The sequence below is a fragment of the Equus przewalskii genome, chromosome 24, assembly GCF_037783145.1.
Source record: "Equus przewalskii isolate Varuska chromosome 24, EquPr2, whole genome shotgun sequence".
NCBI lineage: Eukaryota > Metazoa > Chordata > Mammalia > Perissodactyla > Equidae > Equus > Equus przewalskii.
In genome coordinates this window covers 14,326,267-14,347,203 of record NC_091854.1, presented here as the reverse complement: position 1 = coordinate 14,347,203, position 20,937 = coordinate 14,326,267, and the positions used below count along the sequence as shown (strand labels likewise).

Sequence of the window (20,937 nt, the reverse complement as noted above, 5' to 3'; positions counted from 1 at the left end):
CTACTCATGTCACTGTTATGAAATTGATATTTGGTCCTGGAACAGAACAGTCACTTTAAGTTTTATTGACAGAGTGAATGTCTGAATAGCATTTACCATTGTTAATTACAGTTTAGGTTTATACAGCTGGTCGTCCACCCAACTCAGAGCCTTTCGGGGTAGGGGGTGTACCTGGCTGCCTTCTATCCCCAGTGACTAAATGTAGTAATAAGCTCTGAAATACAGCAGGTACTTTATAAACGCTTATCAAAAGATTGAACAAAATTAAGGACAAACATAGGGAAAAGTATATTTACTAGACTTCCATGACCGATATTTACTTTGAATCCAATCTAGAAACAAGAGCATGATTTACATTAGGCAACATACTTTGAAGATTTTTACAACAGGGCAATCACACATGGGCTTGCTAGCTCGCAGCGTCCCAGGCAGGCCCCTCCTGGCCTCCAGGGGTTTTCAGATGCTCCACGGGGAGGTGAAGACTGGACTCCAGGGCGCTCTCCTTCTCTTCATGCACCATGGAATGTGTTTTCCCACAAAAACTGTGTTACCACAAGCCTGTGAACAAGTCTGGTAAGCAAAGGTAGGAAGTATGGAACTCTAGTCACAACACTATGTTAATTATACCATGAGGAAAATAATCTGCTGTGGACTGTGAATCCAAACATTTCATACATTGCTTCTACAAGAAAATGTCTACTTACTAAATTTTAATTTTCTGGTATGATTATTCTTCTATTAAGTTTCTCATCACCATAAATTGAAGATACAAAAATTTGAATAGGAAATAAAATTATCTTAAATTTTCTTTGCCAATTTTATGCTTTGAAAATTCAAAATGGATATGCCATGTAAAAATAAACTTGAGGTACAAAATACTTCAGCTTTACATATTAATAAACAAGAAAATGTTTAAGATTATCAGGAGGACTTTGAAGCTAAAGGACACTGTGGTACCATCATCTAATCAGGGCTAAACTGAAGACAGCAGCACAGCTGGATTATCAGCACACTGCAAATACCTAGAAAGGGAAGGGAAATAAAAGCCCAGGAGCTTCACATGTGGAGTTTTCCAGCACGGAAGCCATTCCAACATCCTGGGAAGTCTGGCGTGACTGGGAGTCAGTGCGGAGTTGGAATGTACAGTAAAGCAAAACTGACGCTGTTGGTAAAACACAACTTCTAGCAAATCTATGCAGACTTTCATCAAAAGTACAATGAACCTGGCTTTCACTTTACTGTTTCTTTCACACCTTAGATTTCAAAGTCAAGTCTCAAGGAATTTTTCTTTCCAACGTGAGAATTCAACCAACATTAAAATGGAAACACAATGAAAACCAGATGCTGCTTTGTAGAAATCCATTGTCATGGAATGCAACATCCCCTAAAGTAAGAGATTCACTTTAAGAATTAAAATGCTTGTTTCTGGCAAAGTATATCATGGAAACCCCTGAAAAAAAAAATTTTTGACAAATGTATCATGGACTACTTTCAAAAATTTCTGATTGCCTTTGATCACATTATTGCTCAATAGCAAAAGAATTCTATCCCAGCGGTTTCTTCCTTTGCAATATGGCACTCTGAAATTCTGTGTCATTTCTAATATTTTAAACAGTAAAGAAGTGAGCATGCATCAAGCTGAAGGTAGTGACTAACTTGCTTTTGCTCAAGAGCCAGCTTTCTGAGACTATAAATGTGGTTACTTTGTTATGAGTTCATGAATATCTTAGAAGATACTCGACATCCTAACACCCCTGAAAAAACGGCTGCTGCTACACAATCCCAGAGAGTTATACAGTGAACAGGTGACAAAAATAGACTTGTATACGACAAATGTAAACGGAGCAGCCACACAGGGTAAATGTTGAGTGGTCGAACTGCTAGAAAATGGGAAGGCAGATGGGCTAAATTACAACACCCAGCACGGACTGGATCTGTGGAGGCGTCTATGTACAGACACAAACAAGGTCAGGCACTTAAAGCTTTTTGATGAAAATCCTGGGACTGCATTTCTTATTAGTGTCAACAACAACAACACACATGAAGAAACATGCAATCAGTTCTGAAAATGAAATGACACAGTCTGTCCAGAGTATCATAGGATCTGGATTGTAAAATTGGATGTTTTTACACGGTCAGATTTCCTTATCATTAGTGGCAAATACCTCACTGAAAAATTAAAAGTTATTGGCAACTATACAAAGCCCAGCTGGTACAGGTGTTATGGTGTAACCATCTGGTAAAGGAAATATCACCATCCAAATATCTTAAATATCTTGCTATCTTCTATCATCCAAATATCTTAAACCCATTTTCTTAAATTGCTTTATTCAAAGGTACTCTTGATGTCTTAGCGCTATTACCCTATAATCAAAAGTCCTTTGAAAAATTATATCCTACATATACAAAATAAAAATGCTCATTTCTAATGATGTAGAAATCTCAAAAGTGTAATGTTAGTAATGTCAATTATATAAAGAATTCAGTTTCATGGAATAGCTTTTGAGGATTTATTGCTCAGATGGGTTCAAAAATTCTTAAACGTAACATGGTTCTAAAACATCTGTAAACAGAATATCGCTAAAAAAAATTGGCATGAAATACTATAATTATGGATGTGTAAAATTTTTAAATCTTAAAGCCTCTTAAACATAATCATGTATATCTATGTACAAAACATACATAAATTTCACTTTATTTAAAACATATGAAAGAGGAAATTTCAAATCACACTAAACATAATAAATATAGAACTTGCTTTGTTAAAAATCTACAGTGTACATTCAAGTAAAGGCTAAACTTTCAATGCCAACTACATATGAAACAAAATTAAACATTTACAATAATCAGTTTCCTAAAAGTGCTATTTTCATATCTATAAGAGGAAACTCATTCTAGTGCTTTTGTTTCCATCCAAACATCTATACATTCCTTTATTCGCAGAACCAGATGCTTCTGTTACTAAAAATACATATCCAAAGCTTTTATATCCTTTTAAATAGATTTAACATTTTAGCTCTTTGGGGGAGGAACAGGGAAGTCCAGACAAAGAACTCAGACCATCTTATATTTCTGGATGATTGACTTTATGACACATCCTGTTTCAACTTAGATGTGACATGTGATGAACATGTTAATGAAAAGGATTCCAGTCCACATGTCTAAGGTAAGTCATCTTTTTCTACATGAGAATTTGTGCAGGTCACGGAGCATCCGCTATAGCAACCTTCCCGCGCCCCAGGTCTGGACGCCACGCTCCATTTCGGATTTGTACATTCTCTTCCAACCTGATTTGGTTTAGATTCTTCAGGAGAGATATTCAGCACGTTGACTGAACTGTTGGGAAAGAAGGGCAGATCTTAATAATCATCTCCTCCTCCTTTTATATGTTAGGTATGCCTGAATGTGTAAAGTCTGATTATTCCCTTGTCCCATGCTAAGTAAACTTTGAGGACATACAGATCAAGAACAAACAAGTATTTCAGAATGGCCTAATTTATCACTTTCATCTTATCTGTCCATCTATTTATCCATCTGCTTATTTATCTCTTTAATCTATTCTGAAGCACTCTGCCCAAATGAAGCCCAAGGTAGATACAAACACGTGGGTTTCCCATATCCCCATCTCTCTGCCACCATTTTCTAATCTCTCTGGTTTCTTTCCTTACTGTTTCCATCTGTTCATGTGTGCTGTCAGCTATCCATCCATTCATCCGTACAGATAGTTACTGAGTGCCTACAAAAGTGCTTCTCAGTCCAGACCCTGAAGTCAGATGGTTTAGGTTCATAGCCCAGCTGGACCACTTACTATGTCACTTTGACAAGTTAAACCTCCCTGTTTTTCAGTTTCCCCAGTTGTGAAACGGAAATACTAATAGTACCTATCTCGTAGGGTGGGGGTGGGAGGAACGAGAGGAATTAACACACATCCAGCTCTTACAACAGCGCTCAATGAACTTTAAGTGTCAGGCAAAAACCACCTCAGCATCTGAACAGAGACACAGCTCCTCCCTTCAGCAATACAATCTGAGAGCTATGCTCACAACCGGTCTCGAAACAGAAATCTGGTGAAATGATTACTTTCAAATCTGTGGGATTAAGCCAGTGAACAACACATTTTTATCAAACGAATATCTTACACCATTTTTTCACAAAAACCTTTTTTCCTAAATGTACAATTTTTTGTGACTTTATTATCTGAACCTCATTAATGTGAATCCTAAAAAAACATTAAGTTGCTTTAATTCTAAAAATCTAAACCAAAACAATTAAAAAAATTTTTTTTAAAGTTTTTTTTAAAAGATTGGCACCTGAGCTAACATCTGTTGCCAATCTTCTTTTTCTTCTTCATTCCTCTCCCCAAAGCCCCCCAGTACATAGTTGTATATTCTAGTTGTAGGTCCTTCTGGTTCTGCTATGTGGGATGCCACCTCAGCATGGCCTGACGAGCGGTGCCATGTCTGGCCCAGGATCCCAACCGGCAAAACCCTGGGCCGCCAAAGCAGAGCGCACAAACTTAACCACTCAGCCACAGGTCCCTAAAAATTTTGCTTACACTTATTTGCCAGTACTTAAAAAAAAAAAGGAACTTGCTTATAATTCAACCCTCAGAATCCCTGCCTTCTCAGATGAGATGAAATCAGTGATCGACTAAGTTCCTTTAGTAACTTAGGATACGAGTTGGAGTTGCTCTGCATGGAATCCAGACAGCCTTTCTGTAAAATTCCATTCTATAGTGAAGGAGAAATGAGCACGTCGTTGTGGAAATTAGCTAGGAATACTCCTAATTATTTTGTTATAATCTCATTAGAAACCCAGATCCAAGGTGCTTCGCAGCTTCTCTCCTGATGACTACTTATACAACTCTTTTCTAGGTTTGCCTTAGCTTCAGAGGCCACTGTGAATACCTTAATGGAGTGTCTCAACGCTCCCAAATTCTGTTTCTATGCCACTGACGCTGTTTAGTGCAGCCCTCAGAAGGAAGGAAACACAGTAGCATTTTTATAATCCATTTATGTTCACGGATATTTTTATCGCCGTTACTAAAGGTTTATAATGGAATAAGTACTGCTTTTATGTGCTTTACATATATTGACACAATCTTGTAACATCTTTTGATGGATGTACTAAATGTTAGACTTTTTATCTTTATTAAACACAAAACAATGTCTTCAAGGATATTTATGTATAATACTAATTAGGTAAAAAAGTAAAAACTGTAAAGACATAATTGCAGCAACTACGCTATGTTCACAGATTCAGAATGCGGTATGTATAGAGACTAGAATTCGTGTCTACAGCTATATAGATAGTTCGGATTGGTCAAAATTAAGGGTTTAATAACATTTTGTGTAAGAAAATACTCTGAGCTTAGAATATCTTTTGATTATAAATGAACTTTGACCCTATGAGTCAATCTATTTGCAAAACTGCAAAATATATCCCAAATTCAAGCATTTCTATCCTCGTGTTATGACCCTGGTCCAAATTACCATCCTCTCTCACCTCAACTCCACTCATGCCTCCTTCTGGATGTCCTGGCTTATATTACTGGCTCCTACAATCTGTTTCCACATAATAATTTTTTTAAAACTCTGATTTTTTTTCACACCCCTGCTTAAAAGTCTGCAATGCTTTCCCATCACCCTAGAACACTATCTCACCTACAAATAGACTAAAATGTTTTATCAATGAAATCTCAAGTGTGTGCGGGGTTATATATGAACACCACTGTCACAAGTCGATGCCTGCTGAACCTGGATGATGGGTACACAGGGGTTCATGACCTTATTCTCTCCACATCTGTATATACTTGAACTTTCACAAAGTTTTAACCCCCGTCTCCTCACCCAGGGCCTGTAGGACATGGCCCCCGCCCACCCCCTACCCTGACTTCTCCCTTTGTGGTCTTGCTCACTAAGCACACTCACCATCCACAAACTGCCAGTGTTCCAGCTCAGGGGCCCTACACTTCCTCAGAGGGCTCTTCCCCAGCTCTCTTTTGCCCGCTCGAAGTTTACTTTGAGTCCTAATCTTTTTGAAAGTCAACTATAGTGTTTCGTCCTTTTCAAAAGCTTCATATTTTTGTTTTCAAGTTCACCTATTTAACAATTCTTGGTCCAACGGCTAGCTGGCTTCTTCAACACTTGGCTCCACACCAGTCTCTCACAACCGCAGGCCAAGTGTGCTGCAGCCCGACTCCCACTTTCTGAGGCGCCTGCCAGCCCGCAGGCCCCCAGGCCCGGCTCCTACTCAAGAGGAAGAGACCACCACACGTGCCAATGTAGTCTGACGCTCTTTTCTGTCCCTCTCTCTATCTACTTAGTTCAAATGAAATCTTACAATAGGCTCTGACATACAGCATTGATATTATACTTGAGAACATGATTTAACAACTTGAGACAGAGGAAAATACCCAAATGAGGCAATTAATAGCAATATGGGTTTCCTGGGGGTGAAGGGCCACTTTTTTTACCCTGTCATTCTTGGGCACATATCCTCCTCAACAGTGAAGATGAGAAGGCTTTTTAGAGTTCTTTGCCCTTCAACATCAGGAAAATGGCATCAAAAGAAACTCTGAAATAAGTACTCTTCAAAAACTGTCAAAACAGTATCCTTCTATTTAATAAAAGTATAAATTACTCAAAATATTAAGTGATTCCTGTAAATAAGACTACATTTTAAGTTGTATTTCAGGTGTGAAATAAAAGGAATCACATTACATGATCCAGGTCCCATAAGACAGGAACCATCTACCCTGTTCACTATCATATTCCAGCACCCAGCAGGTGTGTGTATATACAGACACCCGAGAAACATTAGTAAAATGAATGCCTTGATCTACTGAATTCCTCTCCAAAACCCCTCCGGTTCCTGACACTACCGACGTGCCGACTTTCCTCAGCGACACAACTCTAGCGATTTTCCAAATATGTGAGAAGACCATCCAGAGACCAATACCTATGTTCAGACACACAGGAACGTGTCTGGCAAAAGTCTGAAGTAGAAGGAGAAGCGGGAAGAGATTTCGTAAGTTTGGATGTGCAAGCTGGAGACCCGTTAGACACACTGTGAGGCTTCTTCTGCTGTGGCCTCGAGTGCACTGTAAGATTGTCCCGATCAGAACCTGTTTAAAAAAAAAAGGCAGTACACACAGTGAGGTATTAAATATAGTGAAGGTAACTAACTAGGATGCTTCATTCGCGGTTCTGAGGGAGGTATGAGATGGAACCAACTAATCTGAGCATCCACTCTAGCCCGATGACTCACGTCTAGCTAATCTGGTGATCTTTGTTATGCATATTTCACATTTAGAAGGATGTAGGTTTAAAAGTATTTCCAGACCGAATTTTCAAAAACTTGATATTATTACATTAACAACAAAAGTTGTTTCTGGTATGAATAGTCCTCCTGTCATTCCCATTGTGACTACAGCAAATAAAATATTAAAGTTGATTTTTTAGTTCCAATTAGAGAACACTTACTGGTGATCTCAAGTTTTACATTAATAATTTACAGTATTTTATTTACATGCATTTTCAGATTGAAGAGTTTATGAAGTACTCACTTCCTGAGAAGGCACTGAAAAGTTTCACATTTTCTGAGTTCTGGTGGTCAAAGGTAGTCATATTTAAAAACTGTTGCTTTAACCAACTGGCTCTTTCTTCTTCAAATGCCTTTCTCTACCATAACAAGCAAACCAGAGAAACACTGATCAATATTTCAACATTCACAGAGTTGCCATTTCACATGATTTCTCTAGCTATTTGTGTGTGCTTTCTGGCTATCAGATATATTTCTGAAGTCAAATGAATTAACCTAGAAAACTAAGAAAAATTTAAGAAAATTATGCTTCAATAAAAATTCACCCTTTTCACCTAATAAACCAACTAATCCCTATTTTCATATCAATTCTGAACACATTCAAATGAAAAATGCACTAAAATATAGCATATTAGCAGAAGTTTTAAATGTACAGAATCTTAACATAACTTTTGAACACAGAGAACATTGTAAATATAAAACTACAAACAACAGAAAAATACCCCACTGTAATCATTCGAAAAAAAGGAGATATGGCTTCATCAAGCATGGCTCTCATCCTCCAACCATCTAGCAGCGAGAGCAGCCACCACCACTGATCCACGAGAGGGCACGTGCCACACCTTCCCCTGCTGAACAGCTGACGAACCCTGAACTAAACTCTCCCGCACCCACCGAGTGTCTCATCCCTCCTTCCCATCCTTCACTGACCCTACCGCCCCCAGTGACCACAGGCAGACGGATTCTCATGCAGTGAGCTGGGAGTGGCACACAAAGGAGCAAGAGTGGCTCTTGGAGCAGGTAGGGGATATTGCTCAGAAGCAGAAGTGACCCCATAAGAGGAGAAAATACTGGTGCAAACTGTTTTTGTTTCCTGAGGAAGATAGCTAATGATGAAACAGACTTCCATAACTGTGGAGAAAATCCATGTCAGCCACTTAAAATAACCAACATATGGTCTTTCATTCATAAATATTAACACAAAATCATGCATTACCAGAATTTGAAGAAAACTAATAGTGTAAGAGAAAAAAGACCAAGATAAATAAAGAGAACTGACCATGGATAACAGTTCAAGATAGAAGAAATCTTTTTTAAAAACTGTAACATAAATTATTAGATTTATGAACATCTATAAAATAATATAGTGCTATACAAAGAAAAATAAAAAGACATTAGAAAATTTAAAAGATAAATTCTGAAATAAAAACTCAGTGGATGAAATGAATAATAAAACTGACCCTGCTGAATACCAGGCTGGTGATGAACAGGACACAGGTAAGAGAAGATCCCCAAATTCACAAGATAAAGTCAATCTATAGATTTAGTCACAAGGCCAAACTGTCTAACAGAAGTTACAGAATGTGAGAGAAGTCAAAGAAGGACAAAAATACAGAATGGAAGAACATATCCCCATATTGAAGAAAAGTGTCTTCAGGCTACAAGAAGCTACCTACATGTATACTGGTAACATTTTGGAACTTTAAGAATACAAAATTCCAAAAGCTTCCAGAGAAGGGGAAAAAATAAAACAAGGTATCTACAAAGTAATGTAGATTATATTATAATCAGGCTTCTCATTAACAAAATCAAACACTAGAAGAAATGGAATAACAAAGTTTTGAGGGAAAAAGTTGAAACCTAAATTTCATATCCAGCCAAACCAATCAAGTATGAATATATTTTTTGGATATTCCAGAATTCAGAATATTTTTCACTCACACACTACTAATGAAAAAATTACTAAGAAGGTAATACAGCAAAGTGAAAAGGGAAGCCAAGAAAGAATAACATGAGAAATAAGAAAAATAGCAGCTGAATCTGATTCAGGAAATCATAAAGGAAGTTATGAAGAAAGTGAAAGAATTCACGACATAGTGATACTTGGAAGATTCTCTTCCAAGTGACAAAGGCTTAATAACAGAATATTTTCTATGTGTCCAAACATATTCCCTGGTTATAGAATGAATAATACTTACATAATCGTGATGTTACCAACGTTTTTTCCTGGTCTTCAATTTTTATGTCTCAACCTTAGACAAAGTACTTACACCTGGATTACATTACAGGACAGAATCTACACGTGATAACACTGGACAGTGAAATATATCATCACAGACAAAGACAAGGAAGCCAAAGTGGAGCAAGGCAAGTCTAGGAATGTCTGCAGCTTTCACTGAGGGATAAAATGATACTGTCTGAAGGTGGGTAAACATGAAGTGGAAGCATTAAACATTTTACTTAAAGTATAAAAGGTCAACCAGAAGAAACGGCTTTTTAAAAAGTAGTTTAAAAAAGTAATAATATTACGAAAATCAGATGGAGATGTGGAAGAGCGTAGATGGCAAGTGTGATAAGGACACTAAATGCCTTATCTTTCAGAGTGGTAATCAAGAGACTGGTATCAAGAAAAACAGGTCAGAGTGAGCACTTCCCCTAGACTCTCCCCTCTAAGATACGGCAGAAAGGACATTCATAAACCAACAGAGGACATTCACACAACACAAAAGACATCTGAGAGACCCACGCATCACGCGTCTGAAGGTGGAGGTGCTGCACCCCCCAGAGGATGTAAAAGGAGGAAGGGGAATCTCTGCTCCCTCCTGAATGGCAGCAACCCCGGGACCAGGAATAGCTCTGAGAGTAGAGGGGGGAGGGGTGGCCCTCTGTGGGAACATCTTTGCTCTCCAAGTTCCCTCACAGTCCTAGGGAAAGCCCCACACCAAGACTAAGCTATTGTGGGGGTGTCTCCATCAAGCCACCACCCCAGACGAGCAGAGAGGGCAGAGCAAGAAGCCCCTGGGATCATGTAAGTGAAAGAAAGTGCCACTCCCCCTGCCCGGCACTCCAGCTCAGCCTGTTGGCCAGAGCACCCTCGCAGATACAAAAGCAGCAGCCGTAAGTCAGCGAGCCACAGATCCCAGCAGACAGAATACACAGCTCAAGTACACGTGGAACATTCTCAAGGACAGACCGTATGTTGAGAAATAAGGCAAGCCTCGATAAATTTAAGACTGAAATCATATCAAACACCTTTTCCAACCATGATGCTAGGAAACTAGAAATCAACTGTAAGAAAAAAGCCAGGAAAGTAACAAATATGTAGAAACTAAACAACATGCTACTGAACAACCAATGGATCATTGAAGAAATTAAAGAAGAAATACAAAAATAATCTTGAGACAAATAAGAGTGAAAATACACCATACCAACTCATATGGGATGCAGCAAAAGTTGTCCTAACAGGGAAATTCTTAGCAATACAGGCTCACCTTAACAAATTGAGAAAAATCTCAAATAAGCAATCTTAAACTAGACCTAACAGAATTAGAAAAAGAACAACAAAGCCCAAAATCAGCAGAAGAAGGGAAATAATAAATATTAGAGGATAAATAAACGAAATTGAAACAAACAAAAAATCCAGTAGAAAGGATCAATGAAACAAAGTTTATCTTCTCAAAGAAGCAGCTCTAAATTGACAAACCCTTAGCCAACTCACTAAGAAAAAAAGAGAGAAGGCTTAAATAAATAAAATTAAAAATGAAAGAGGAGCAATTACAACAGATACCACAGAAATACAAAGGATTATAAGAGAATACTATGAAAAACTATATGCTAACAAACTGGACAATCTAGAAGATACGGATAAATTCTTAGACTCATACAACCTCCCAAACTGAACCAAGAAGAAATAGAGAATCTGAAACTTCCCCAAAAATAAAGTCCAGAACCAGATGGCTGCTCTGGAGAATTCTACCAAACATTCAAAGAAGATTTAACACCTATCCTTCTCAAACTATTCCAAAAAACTGAGGAAGATGGAACACTTCCTAACACATTCTACAAGGCCAACATCACCCTGATCCCAAAGACAGACAAGGACAACACAAGAAAGGAAACTTACAGGCCAATACCGCTGATGAACATAGATGCAAAAATCCTCAAATTATTGGCAAATTGAATACAGCAATACATTAACCATGATCAAGTGGGATTTATACCAGGGACACAGGGATGGCTCAACATCTGCAAATCAGTGTGATACACCACATTAATAAAATGAGATATAAAAACTACATGATCATCTCAATAGACACAGACAAAGCATTTGACAAGATCCAACATCCATTTATGATAAAAACTCTCAATAAAATGGGTATAAAAAGGAAAGTACCTCAACATAATAAAGGCCACATACGACAAACCCACAGCCAACATCATACTCAATGGGGAAAAACTGAAGGCCATCCCACTGAGAACAGGAATAAGGCAAGGGCACCAACTCTGACCACTCTTACTCAACATAGTACCAGAGGTTTTGGCCAGAGCAATTAGGCAAGAAAAAGAAATAAAAGGAGTCCAAATAGGCAATGAAGAAATGAAACTTTTGCTGTTTGCAGACAACATTATTTTATATATAGAAAACTCAAAAGAATCCATCAGAAAACTATTAGAAATAATCAACAAGTACAGCCAAGTTGCAGGGTACAAAATCAACTTACAAAAATCAGTTGCATTTCCATACCCTAATGATGAACTAACAGAAAGAGAACTCAAGAATACAATCCCATTTACAATTGTAGAAAAGGCATAAAATATCTAGGAATAAATTTAACCAAGGAGGTGAAGGACATACAATGAAAAGTATAAAACATTATTGAGAGAAATTGATGATGACATAAAGAAATGGAAAGATATTCCATGCACATGGATTGGAAGAATAAATATAGTTAAAATGTCCATACTACCTAAAGCACTCTACATATTCAATACAATCTCAATCAGAATCCCAATGGCATTCTTCACAGAAATATAACAAAGAATCCTAAAATTCATATGGGGCAACAAAAGGCCCCAAATAGCTAAAGCAATCCTGAGAAAAAAAGAACAAAGTTGGAGGAATCACAATCCCTGACTTCAAAATAAACTACAAAGCTAGAGTAATCAAAAGAGCATGGTACTGGTACAAAAAGAGACAAACAGATCAATGGAACAGAACTGAAGGCCCAGAAATAAAACCACACATCTATGGACAGCTAATCTTTGACAAAGGAGCCAAGAACATACAATGGAGAAAGGAAAGTCTCTTCAATAAATGGTTTTGGGAAAACTGGACAGCCACTTGCAAAGAATGAAAGTAGACCATTATCTTTCACCATACACAAAAATTAAGTCAAAATGGATCAAAGACTTGAAGGTAAGACTGAAACCACAAAACTCCTAGAAGAAAATATAGGCTGTACACTCTTTGACATTGGTCTGAGAAGGATCTTTTCGAATACCATGTCTACTCAGGTAAGGGAAACAAAAGAAAACATAAACAAGTGGGACTTCATCAGAACAAAGAGCTCCTCAAGGCAAAGGAAACCAAGAACAAAACGAAAAGGCAACCCACCAACTAGGAGAAAACATTTACAAACCCTGTGTCCGACAAAGGGTCCATCTCCAAAATACACAAAGGACTCACATAAGTGAACAACAAAAAAACAAACAACCCGATCAAAAAATGGCCAGAGGATACGAACCGACATTTTTCCAAAGAAGACATACATATGGCCAATAGGCACATGACAAAATGTTTAACATCACTGATTACCAGGGAAATGCAAATCAAAACTACACTAAGATATCACCTTACACCTCTTAGAATGGCTATAATCACTAAGACAAAAAATAGGATGTGGAGAAAAGGAAACTCTCATACACTGCTGGTGGGAATGTAAACTGGTGCAGCCATTATGGAAGACACTATGGAGATTTCTCAACAAATTAAAAATGGAAATACCACATGACTTGGCTATCCCACTATTGGGTACTTATCAAAAGAACATGAAATCAACAATTCAGAGACTTATGCACCCCTATGTTCATTGCAGCATTATTCACCACAGCCAAGACATGGAAGCAACCCAAGTACCCAGTGACTGATGATTGGGTAAAGAAGATGTGGTGTGTGTGTATGTATATATATATACATACACACACACACACACACACACACACAATGGAATACAACTCAGTCATAAAAAAGACAATATTGTGCCATTTGCAACAACACGGGTGGACCATGAGGCTATCATGTTAAGTGAAACAATCCAGAGTGAGAAAGAAAAACAACACATCATTTCACTCATGTGTGGAAGATAAACAGACAGATGGACAAAGAGAACAATTTAGTGGTTACCAGAGGGGAAGGAGGTTGGGGTGGGCACAAGGGGTGAAGGAGTGCATTTATACGTTGAGTGACAAAAATAATGTACAACTGAAATTTCAAAAAAGCAAAGTAAATAAATGAAAAAAATAAAGAAAAAAGAAACACAGGTTGGACTAACGCTAAAATAGTACTTTCCAGAACAAAAAAAGAAATTTCTAACAGTGGTTACCTCTGAGGAATGAAACTGGAAATAAGAATGGAGGCTATTTTCTCACTTTCTATCTTTTTGTTAGGGTTGAGTTTACTTTTTAAACCATGTTCAGACATTACTTTTGAAAGGGAAACATGTAGGTAATACACTGATAACTAAAAAAGCAAGCTGCTGGGGCTGGCCCCGTGGCCGAGTGGTTAAGTTTGCATGCTCTGCTGCGGTGGCCCAGGGTTCGGGTCCTGGGCGCGGACATGGCACCGCTCATTAGGCCATGTTGAGGCAGAGTCCCACGTGCCACAACTAGAAGGACCCACAACTAAAATATACAACTATGTACTGGGGGGATTTGGGGAGCAAAAAGCAGGAAAAAAAAAAAACCCAGCAAGCTGCAGAAGTGTATACACGACAATCCAAACTGTTCACTGGGAAGGAATACATACATCCTGGGTGAGGGACATGGCGACAGGCATGGACTCTTTGTACTATACTTTGTTTTTTCTTAAACATCAAACATGCTCTTGGCTGCACTGTTTTCTGACACTACACCTAGCAACAGTGGGTAGACGACAGATGCCTGAAAGCTCTCTGGTATGAAGCGAAACACTTATCAGTAGAAAGCCAATCCCAAAGGGAATGAATGCTTACAGGTATTTTTTTCAAAAAAATGTTCAAGTCCCAAATCTCGTAAAGATTTCCACAGTTCATGTGCTTAGCACCCCTCCTATTTCAAGTTACGAATGAGATCACTGGTAAAATTCTTCAGAAAAAAATAGGTAGCAAAAAAACAATGAAAAGCAGAACTTAGACGCATTCTACTGAGACCTCCCCATGATTCTCGAAAGCTCTACGGGGAAAGCGAATTGTCTAAAATACCTCCAATCCTAGCCGAATAGCGGCTTCTGTAAAGCTTCGTCTCTCTTTCTCAAAATTCTTTTTTTGCTCTTTAAATAAGGACCATTCTTCTTTGAGGCGTTCCTTTTCTTCCAACAAATAGCAGTCTCGCAGCAGTGAAGTGGTATCATCATCACACGCAGTAGCAAGCTGCTGCTATTAAATTTAAAACATAGTCAGTTCCAGAGGGTCCCGGCACCACTCCAACAACGTGAAATGAAAGCAAGGGAAGGCAGGTCGAACTTTAGGGGAAGGACAGAAATGAGGAAGAATCAGAAAGCCCACTGAGGAGTCCCATTTCCCAAAAGCTCCTACTCTAAGTAAAGCGCAGCCTAAGGAATGGCACGAGATCCATCTGTTAGCAAGCAGAGAACTTAGTTTGGATCAGAAAAATGTCAAATACTACAGATCTTATGAAATAAAGGAATAAAAGTCTAGTGAGAGTCAGTAAAATTCTGGCCCTTCTCAGGGGAACAGCTCTGAAAGGTAACTAACATTTACCTGTAGAAGCTGCTGCTGGGTTTTAATCATCTCTTTACACTGCTGAATTTCTAACTCGAGCTTCTCAGTTTCTTGCTCATGGTCTTGTCGTGAGATTACATCTTCATCATTAAAACCTTCTAGGTGTACCTTTGAAACTAACACAAAACCAGTAATTTCACATAAGTATTACAGCTACCATCTGGTTTACGGTGTTTGGGGACATATATTTAAAAATCAAGGCTCCTAGAACTTTTATCTTTCTGGAATCTCATAGGTTTTCTAAAAGGCAGTTATTTCCTTTGCCCTTTAAAAATTTCATCAACTATAAGAAAATTAAATTTATATTCTTTTAACATGGAAAAATTTTAAAAAGCAAAGCAGCTATAAGGATTTCATGACAACTATAAATTCGTACTATTTTTGTATTCAGTGATATCCTTACAAATACTCTACTGTCAATATTTCTAGTCTATTTATTCAAAATTATGTCCTAATTAAAAATGGACAATCTACATTCACAGAAGAGAAAAACAGTTTTCATAAACCACATTCTTTTGACACTTCTTCAAACATCAACACAGTGCTACCAATCTTGCTCTCTGGTATTAAACTCCACAAAAGTGAAGTGGAAACATACTTGCTATTTACTAATACACAATGATGACTGAAGTCCATAAAATCCCAAGTAAATTAATTTTAGGACTATAATCACTTTTCGCTGACTGCTCTTTACTATTGGAGATAACTGGCAGAGTGTGATTGTTGACAATTTAGAACAAATTTTCTTTCAGTAGACTTCATTTACTGAGCAGAAACCTTCATTTTCTTGATTTAAAAGTATGCAAACTTTAACAAATATAAAATATTAAGGATATAGTCATCAACTTAGCTATATCTCTATCTACAATGACAGGAAATGGGATCTAAAATGATACACTGTTAAGTGAAAAAAGCACAGTGCAGAAAAAATACATAATACTCAATTTTTGTTTTTTATATATTTTAAAATAAATATTTTGCAAATGCATAGAGAAAAGTCTAGAAAGATATGCACAACACTGTTAAGTGTTATGTTCATGATATAGAGACCTGAATGTTCTACTTTACGCGTTTCTTAATTGATACAAAAGCATTGAACATCTATTATTTTGAAAATAATTTAGAAATGGGGAACTTAGGAATATGTAAATATCTAAGAATAAGCAAAAAGTTTGTATTTATACCACATTATAATTAATATTTCTTGATTCCCAAGATTCAGCAAGGGCTTGGTTTGCTTTATTCAACCGTACACTGTGCTCAGAGCAGATGGATACACGAGTCCTCTTTTCAGAGAAAGACACTCTGTGAGCAAAGTGCATCTTCTCAGCGAGGTTCAAACCTCACGTCTAGGAGGAGGCAGACTCTTGCTTTTCAAACCACCACCCTGAGCTAAAAGTACTTCAAGTCTGAGCCCATAACGTGGCTTTCCCAGCAACTGAAAATGAAGAGTTCACTGAGCATCAGAACCCACTTGAAATGCATTTAGGCAGAAGTTACCTTGGTTATCAAGTTTTTCTACATGACTTTTCAAAATTCTCCACTGTTTCCTGATGCTGTTTGTAAGCTGCTCTCTCACAGTTTCACAGGAAAGGTCCCACATACTCTCTCTATTCAGTTCCCCAGCATCTTCCTCAACATCAGAGAGAACCTATGAGAGACGACAAGGAAAGACCAGTATCTTAAAATGGCTTTAGATACTGAAGCAGTAGTAATCAGACTGATTGTCAGATATACTTAGTGAAATCCTTTCTGTGCTCTATCTTAAGCATACATGACCGAGTACTTAACATAAATATCTTGAGAAAAAGCAACTAATATTGAAGACAGAAATTCCCCAATTCAGGTCTCTTCAAACCCGAATTTGAATCCGAATAAAGTTAGTGACAAGAGTCATGAGGCTGTGAGAGGAGAGTTATTCACTACATGTCCAATGTTGTATGAGATGCTTTCACATGTTAATGAATCCTCAAATCATGTCCCAAAGTGGGGAAACTGAGGCTGAGAGGAGTAACCTGCCCAATGTCACACAGCCAAGAGGAAAAACTAAGACAAAGTTAGACCAACTTGTCTCCAATCTTAGGCTGCTTAAATAACCCTATGAAATAAACTCCAAAGAAAAAAGCAACTATTAGTCCTATTTTTCTCATATAATTGTTTTTATAAAACTCATGACTATTTTTCTTTGTATTCTACCAAGACATTAAATCATAGGGAAATGCAGTAAACTTTACTGATATATGAGCATACAGAACCAAAGCAGGATAAAGAACATAGGCAAACAATGTGATAATAATCTGCATCTACATAACAGTCCTAATTTGTTACCAACATCCAGGAAAGTGGACAGATATACTTTACTAACTTGAACAATAAATATCTTGCTGGGGAAAAAAAGAAGATGAAAAGAAAGAAGAGTCGACTAACTGCTCCCACATGTAGACCCAGCAGGAACGAGGGCGGCTGAGTGTGAAGAACTGTATCGACAGTCTGAGGTCAGTGATGGGCTGGGAGGGGTCAAAGCCTCCCAGAAGCAGCAGGTCCCGGAAGGCCCAGGGTGCGGCTGTGACTCTGGGCCTTGCCAATCAGTCCTCTGGAGCTACTTGCCAGTGACTCCTCCAGGAGCTACACCTCCTCTTCCATATATTTTAGGGCATACCAGAATACTACAAATCCATTATTTAAAAAAATTAACAATAATTGCTGCACATTTCCCAGATTGAATGAAACTCTAAAACCACAAAATGAAAACAAAAAAATCCATTTAACTTGAATTTGGGGTATCTATTTTGGCTACAATGAAGAAAACAAAATAATAAATAAATGAAACTTGGATGCTACCTAGACATTCCAAGATTACATCTTATTCCTCTTGCTAAAATGCTCCAAAGTTTTTCCTTAAAAGAAAAGAATGGTTGAATTACTTAAATTTCAAAAGAAAAAGGATCTAGAAAAATGGATCTTTTAAAAAGAGGAAATATACTTAAGAGATTATTATTTCTCCAAACTTAAACATTTGAATTGTGAAGAATTATACAGGATACTGCCACCAGGATACTAATGGGGAAGGGGGAAATTTAACTATCTGAGAAAGAGCGCTTGATTTTCTACCCACTTTGGAGCTTGGTGACAGCTGGGCCCAAAACTGAAGAAACGCAGGAGTAACAGAACTATGCTAACCCTGGAGAGGTATCAGTGAATGTTAAGAGCTGACCAAAGTGACAGACTTGGGGGGTTAAGGTTAACTAAATATAAGAGGTCAAGCAGGCCCCAAACTGGAGAGTTTTTTAAAGAAGATTAAAAAAAAAAAAAGGCAAGGAGTTGGGATGGGCTTATCAGTTGGAGTGATTTGTGATACCACAAAATAAATAATCTAAAATAAAGGTTTAAAAAACAAGTTCTGGTGACTTGCTGGTAATTAGCATTTTCCATTAACACTGTTATTTTCAGATTTTAGTCACTAACGTGAACTTGCTTGAATCTGGAATTTAAACTTATATGCAAAGCAATTAAGTTAAAAGGAATTTTCACCACTATGTGACTTGTTTTCTTCAGACCTCTGCACATACTACTGCCCCCCTGCATCAATGCTTTCTACCTCAAAAACATCAACTTCTTATTATTTTTTGTGTGTGAGGAAGATTCGCCCTGAGCTAACATCCATTGCCAATCCTCATCTTTTTTGCTTAAGGAAGATTAGCCCTGAGATAACATCTGTGCCATCTTCCTCTACTTTGTAGTGAGACACCTCCACAGCACGGCTGATAAGTGGAGTTGGTCTGCACCCGGGATCTAAACCCACGAACCCTGGGCCGCTGAAGCGGAGCACACACAACTTTAATCACTCGGTCACAGGGCCGGCCCCCTGACTTATTTTTTAAGAGCCAACTCAAATGTCACTTTCTCTGTGATGCCTTAAGTGCTTTGTTTTACACGTTGCAGCACCCTATTATAGCTCTGACATGTGTAATAATTCACTTTTCTACATGCCTGTCTCTCCCCAAAAAGAGCTTCTTGAGGGATGCAATGGACTAAACATCTATTCCCTCAAAATTCCTATATTGAAATCCTAACCCCCTATGTGATGGTATTAGGAGGTGGGACCTTTGGCAGGTGATTCGGTCATGAGAGGGGAGCCCTGATCAATGGGACCAGTGCTCCTATAAAAGGGACCAGTGAGCTCTCTTGCCCTCTTTCTGCCATGTGAGGATATAACAAGAAGTCAGCAATCTGCAGCCAAGAAGAGGGCCCTCACCAGACACCGCATCTGCTGGCAACCTGATTTTGGACTTCTGGGCTCCAAAACTGTGAGAAAGAAACTTCTGTTGTTAATAAGCCCCCCAGTCTGTGGTACTTTGTTACAGCAGCCCAAACAAAGACAAGGGAAAAAGTCAAGTCTATTTAGCTTTTCCTTTCCAAGGACTAGAACATAATGTACATTCAATAAATTTATGGACTGAATAATTACTTCGTTTCCAAAGTTAACCAAAGTTTCACTCTCTGAAAAGTAGAGCCTGCTTAAGTACATGGAAGTTAAATATTTAAAGGATATATCTGGCACAGTGGTTAAAAGCATGAGGTCTGGAGGAAGACAGACTTAGAGCAAACCCTGGAAGACTGTCATGTGTGAACCCGGGCCAACTACTGTGCCTCAGGTTCCTTCATCGATAAAATGGGAATAGTTACAGTATCAAAAGTATCAAATTACTATAAGAACAAAATGTGACCACGTGTATAAAGTGCTTATCACAGTGCCTGGCACTGATTAATTACCCAGAAAATTGCCATCATGTCCCACAGCATGTCTGGAAACACACAGGGACACTTCCCAATGGTCACAGTGACTGGAGCACAGCAGTGAGTGTCCTGTCCAAACACCAGCGGTGTCCCCACTGGGAACAGCTAGCTAGTGTTTCAATGTTCGGACCCACAACCCGAAGAATGCATTAGAGAGGAAAGGGCCACTTACAGTTCCTGTACCATCATCTGCTCTTTCTCTAGGTTTCTGCTTTTGGGGAGAAAGAAGAGAAATCATTTCCTTTTTCATTTGCTGAAGAACCTTCTTAAGTTCAGCATTTTCCATTAGGATTTGTTTCTGGCGATATTCATAATCATTCAAGAGAATTTTATACATTTCATCTTCATTCCTGAGAAAGAAACTGTCAGTATGAAAATGCAGCATAGAAAGAAAAGTCGGCTTAAATTTCTCAGTTTCAACTGGTCCTTACCTGGCTTCCGTTTTACCAGTCCTCCAGGAGCCTCTTTTTCCATCAGCTCTCCCCACATAATTTAAAACCTCCATAGCTACAAACACAAACACACACAACATCAGTTCTTACTGTACACGTCTGGGTGTTCAAAACGACTACACTCTATGACACATTAGGGACAGAAGTCAACCTGGGGTAAACATTAGGATTTGGGCTCAAACAGCCCAGGTTTCAGGTTCCAGCTCCATCACTTATAAGCACTGTGATCTTGGCAAGTTGTTTAACTGCCAAGCCTGTTTCTTCATCGATACCATGGGAATAATGAAAGCATCTATCAAAGAACTGTGGTGAAGAGTAAAAGAAACGTTAAAGCACGCAACACAGGAAGTACTTAATAAATATAACCA

At 38.2% G+C, this 20,937-nt stretch overlaps 1 protein-coding gene across 19 annotated transcripts in view; it reads right to left on the bottom strand.

Moving 5' to 3' along the window:
- Positions 1-277: 277 nt before the first annotated feature.
- SSX2IP (SSX family member 2 interacting protein) overlaps positions 278-20,937 on the bottom strand; it is a 50,600-nt gene continuing 29,940 nt past the window's right edge. For 6 of the 19 annotated variants that reach the window (XM_070592083.1, XM_070592087.1, XM_070592084.1 and 3 more), the window contains 8 exons: positions 20,549-20,624; positions 20,290-20,467; positions 16,821-16,971; positions 15,300-15,436; positions 14,781-14,951; positions 7,568-7,682; positions 6,961-7,126; positions 278-3,336 (listed from right to left, as the gene is read on the bottom strand). In XM_070592083.1, coding sequence (XP_070448184.1) covers positions 3,162-3,336; positions 6,961-7,126; positions 7,568-7,682; positions 14,781-14,951; positions 15,300-15,436; positions 16,821-16,971; positions 20,290-20,467; positions 20,549-20,624 — 1,169 coding nt within the window. In that variant the 3' untranslated portion in view covers positions 278-3,161. Of the gene's footprint in view, positions 3,337-6,960; positions 7,127-7,567; positions 7,683-14,780; positions 14,955-15,299; positions 15,437-16,820; positions 16,972-20,289; positions 20,480-20,548; positions 20,625-20,937 lie in introns of all 19 variants that reach the window. The other 13 variants (XM_070592078.1, XM_070592086.1, XM_070592079.1 and 10 more) reach the window with 3 other exon arrangements.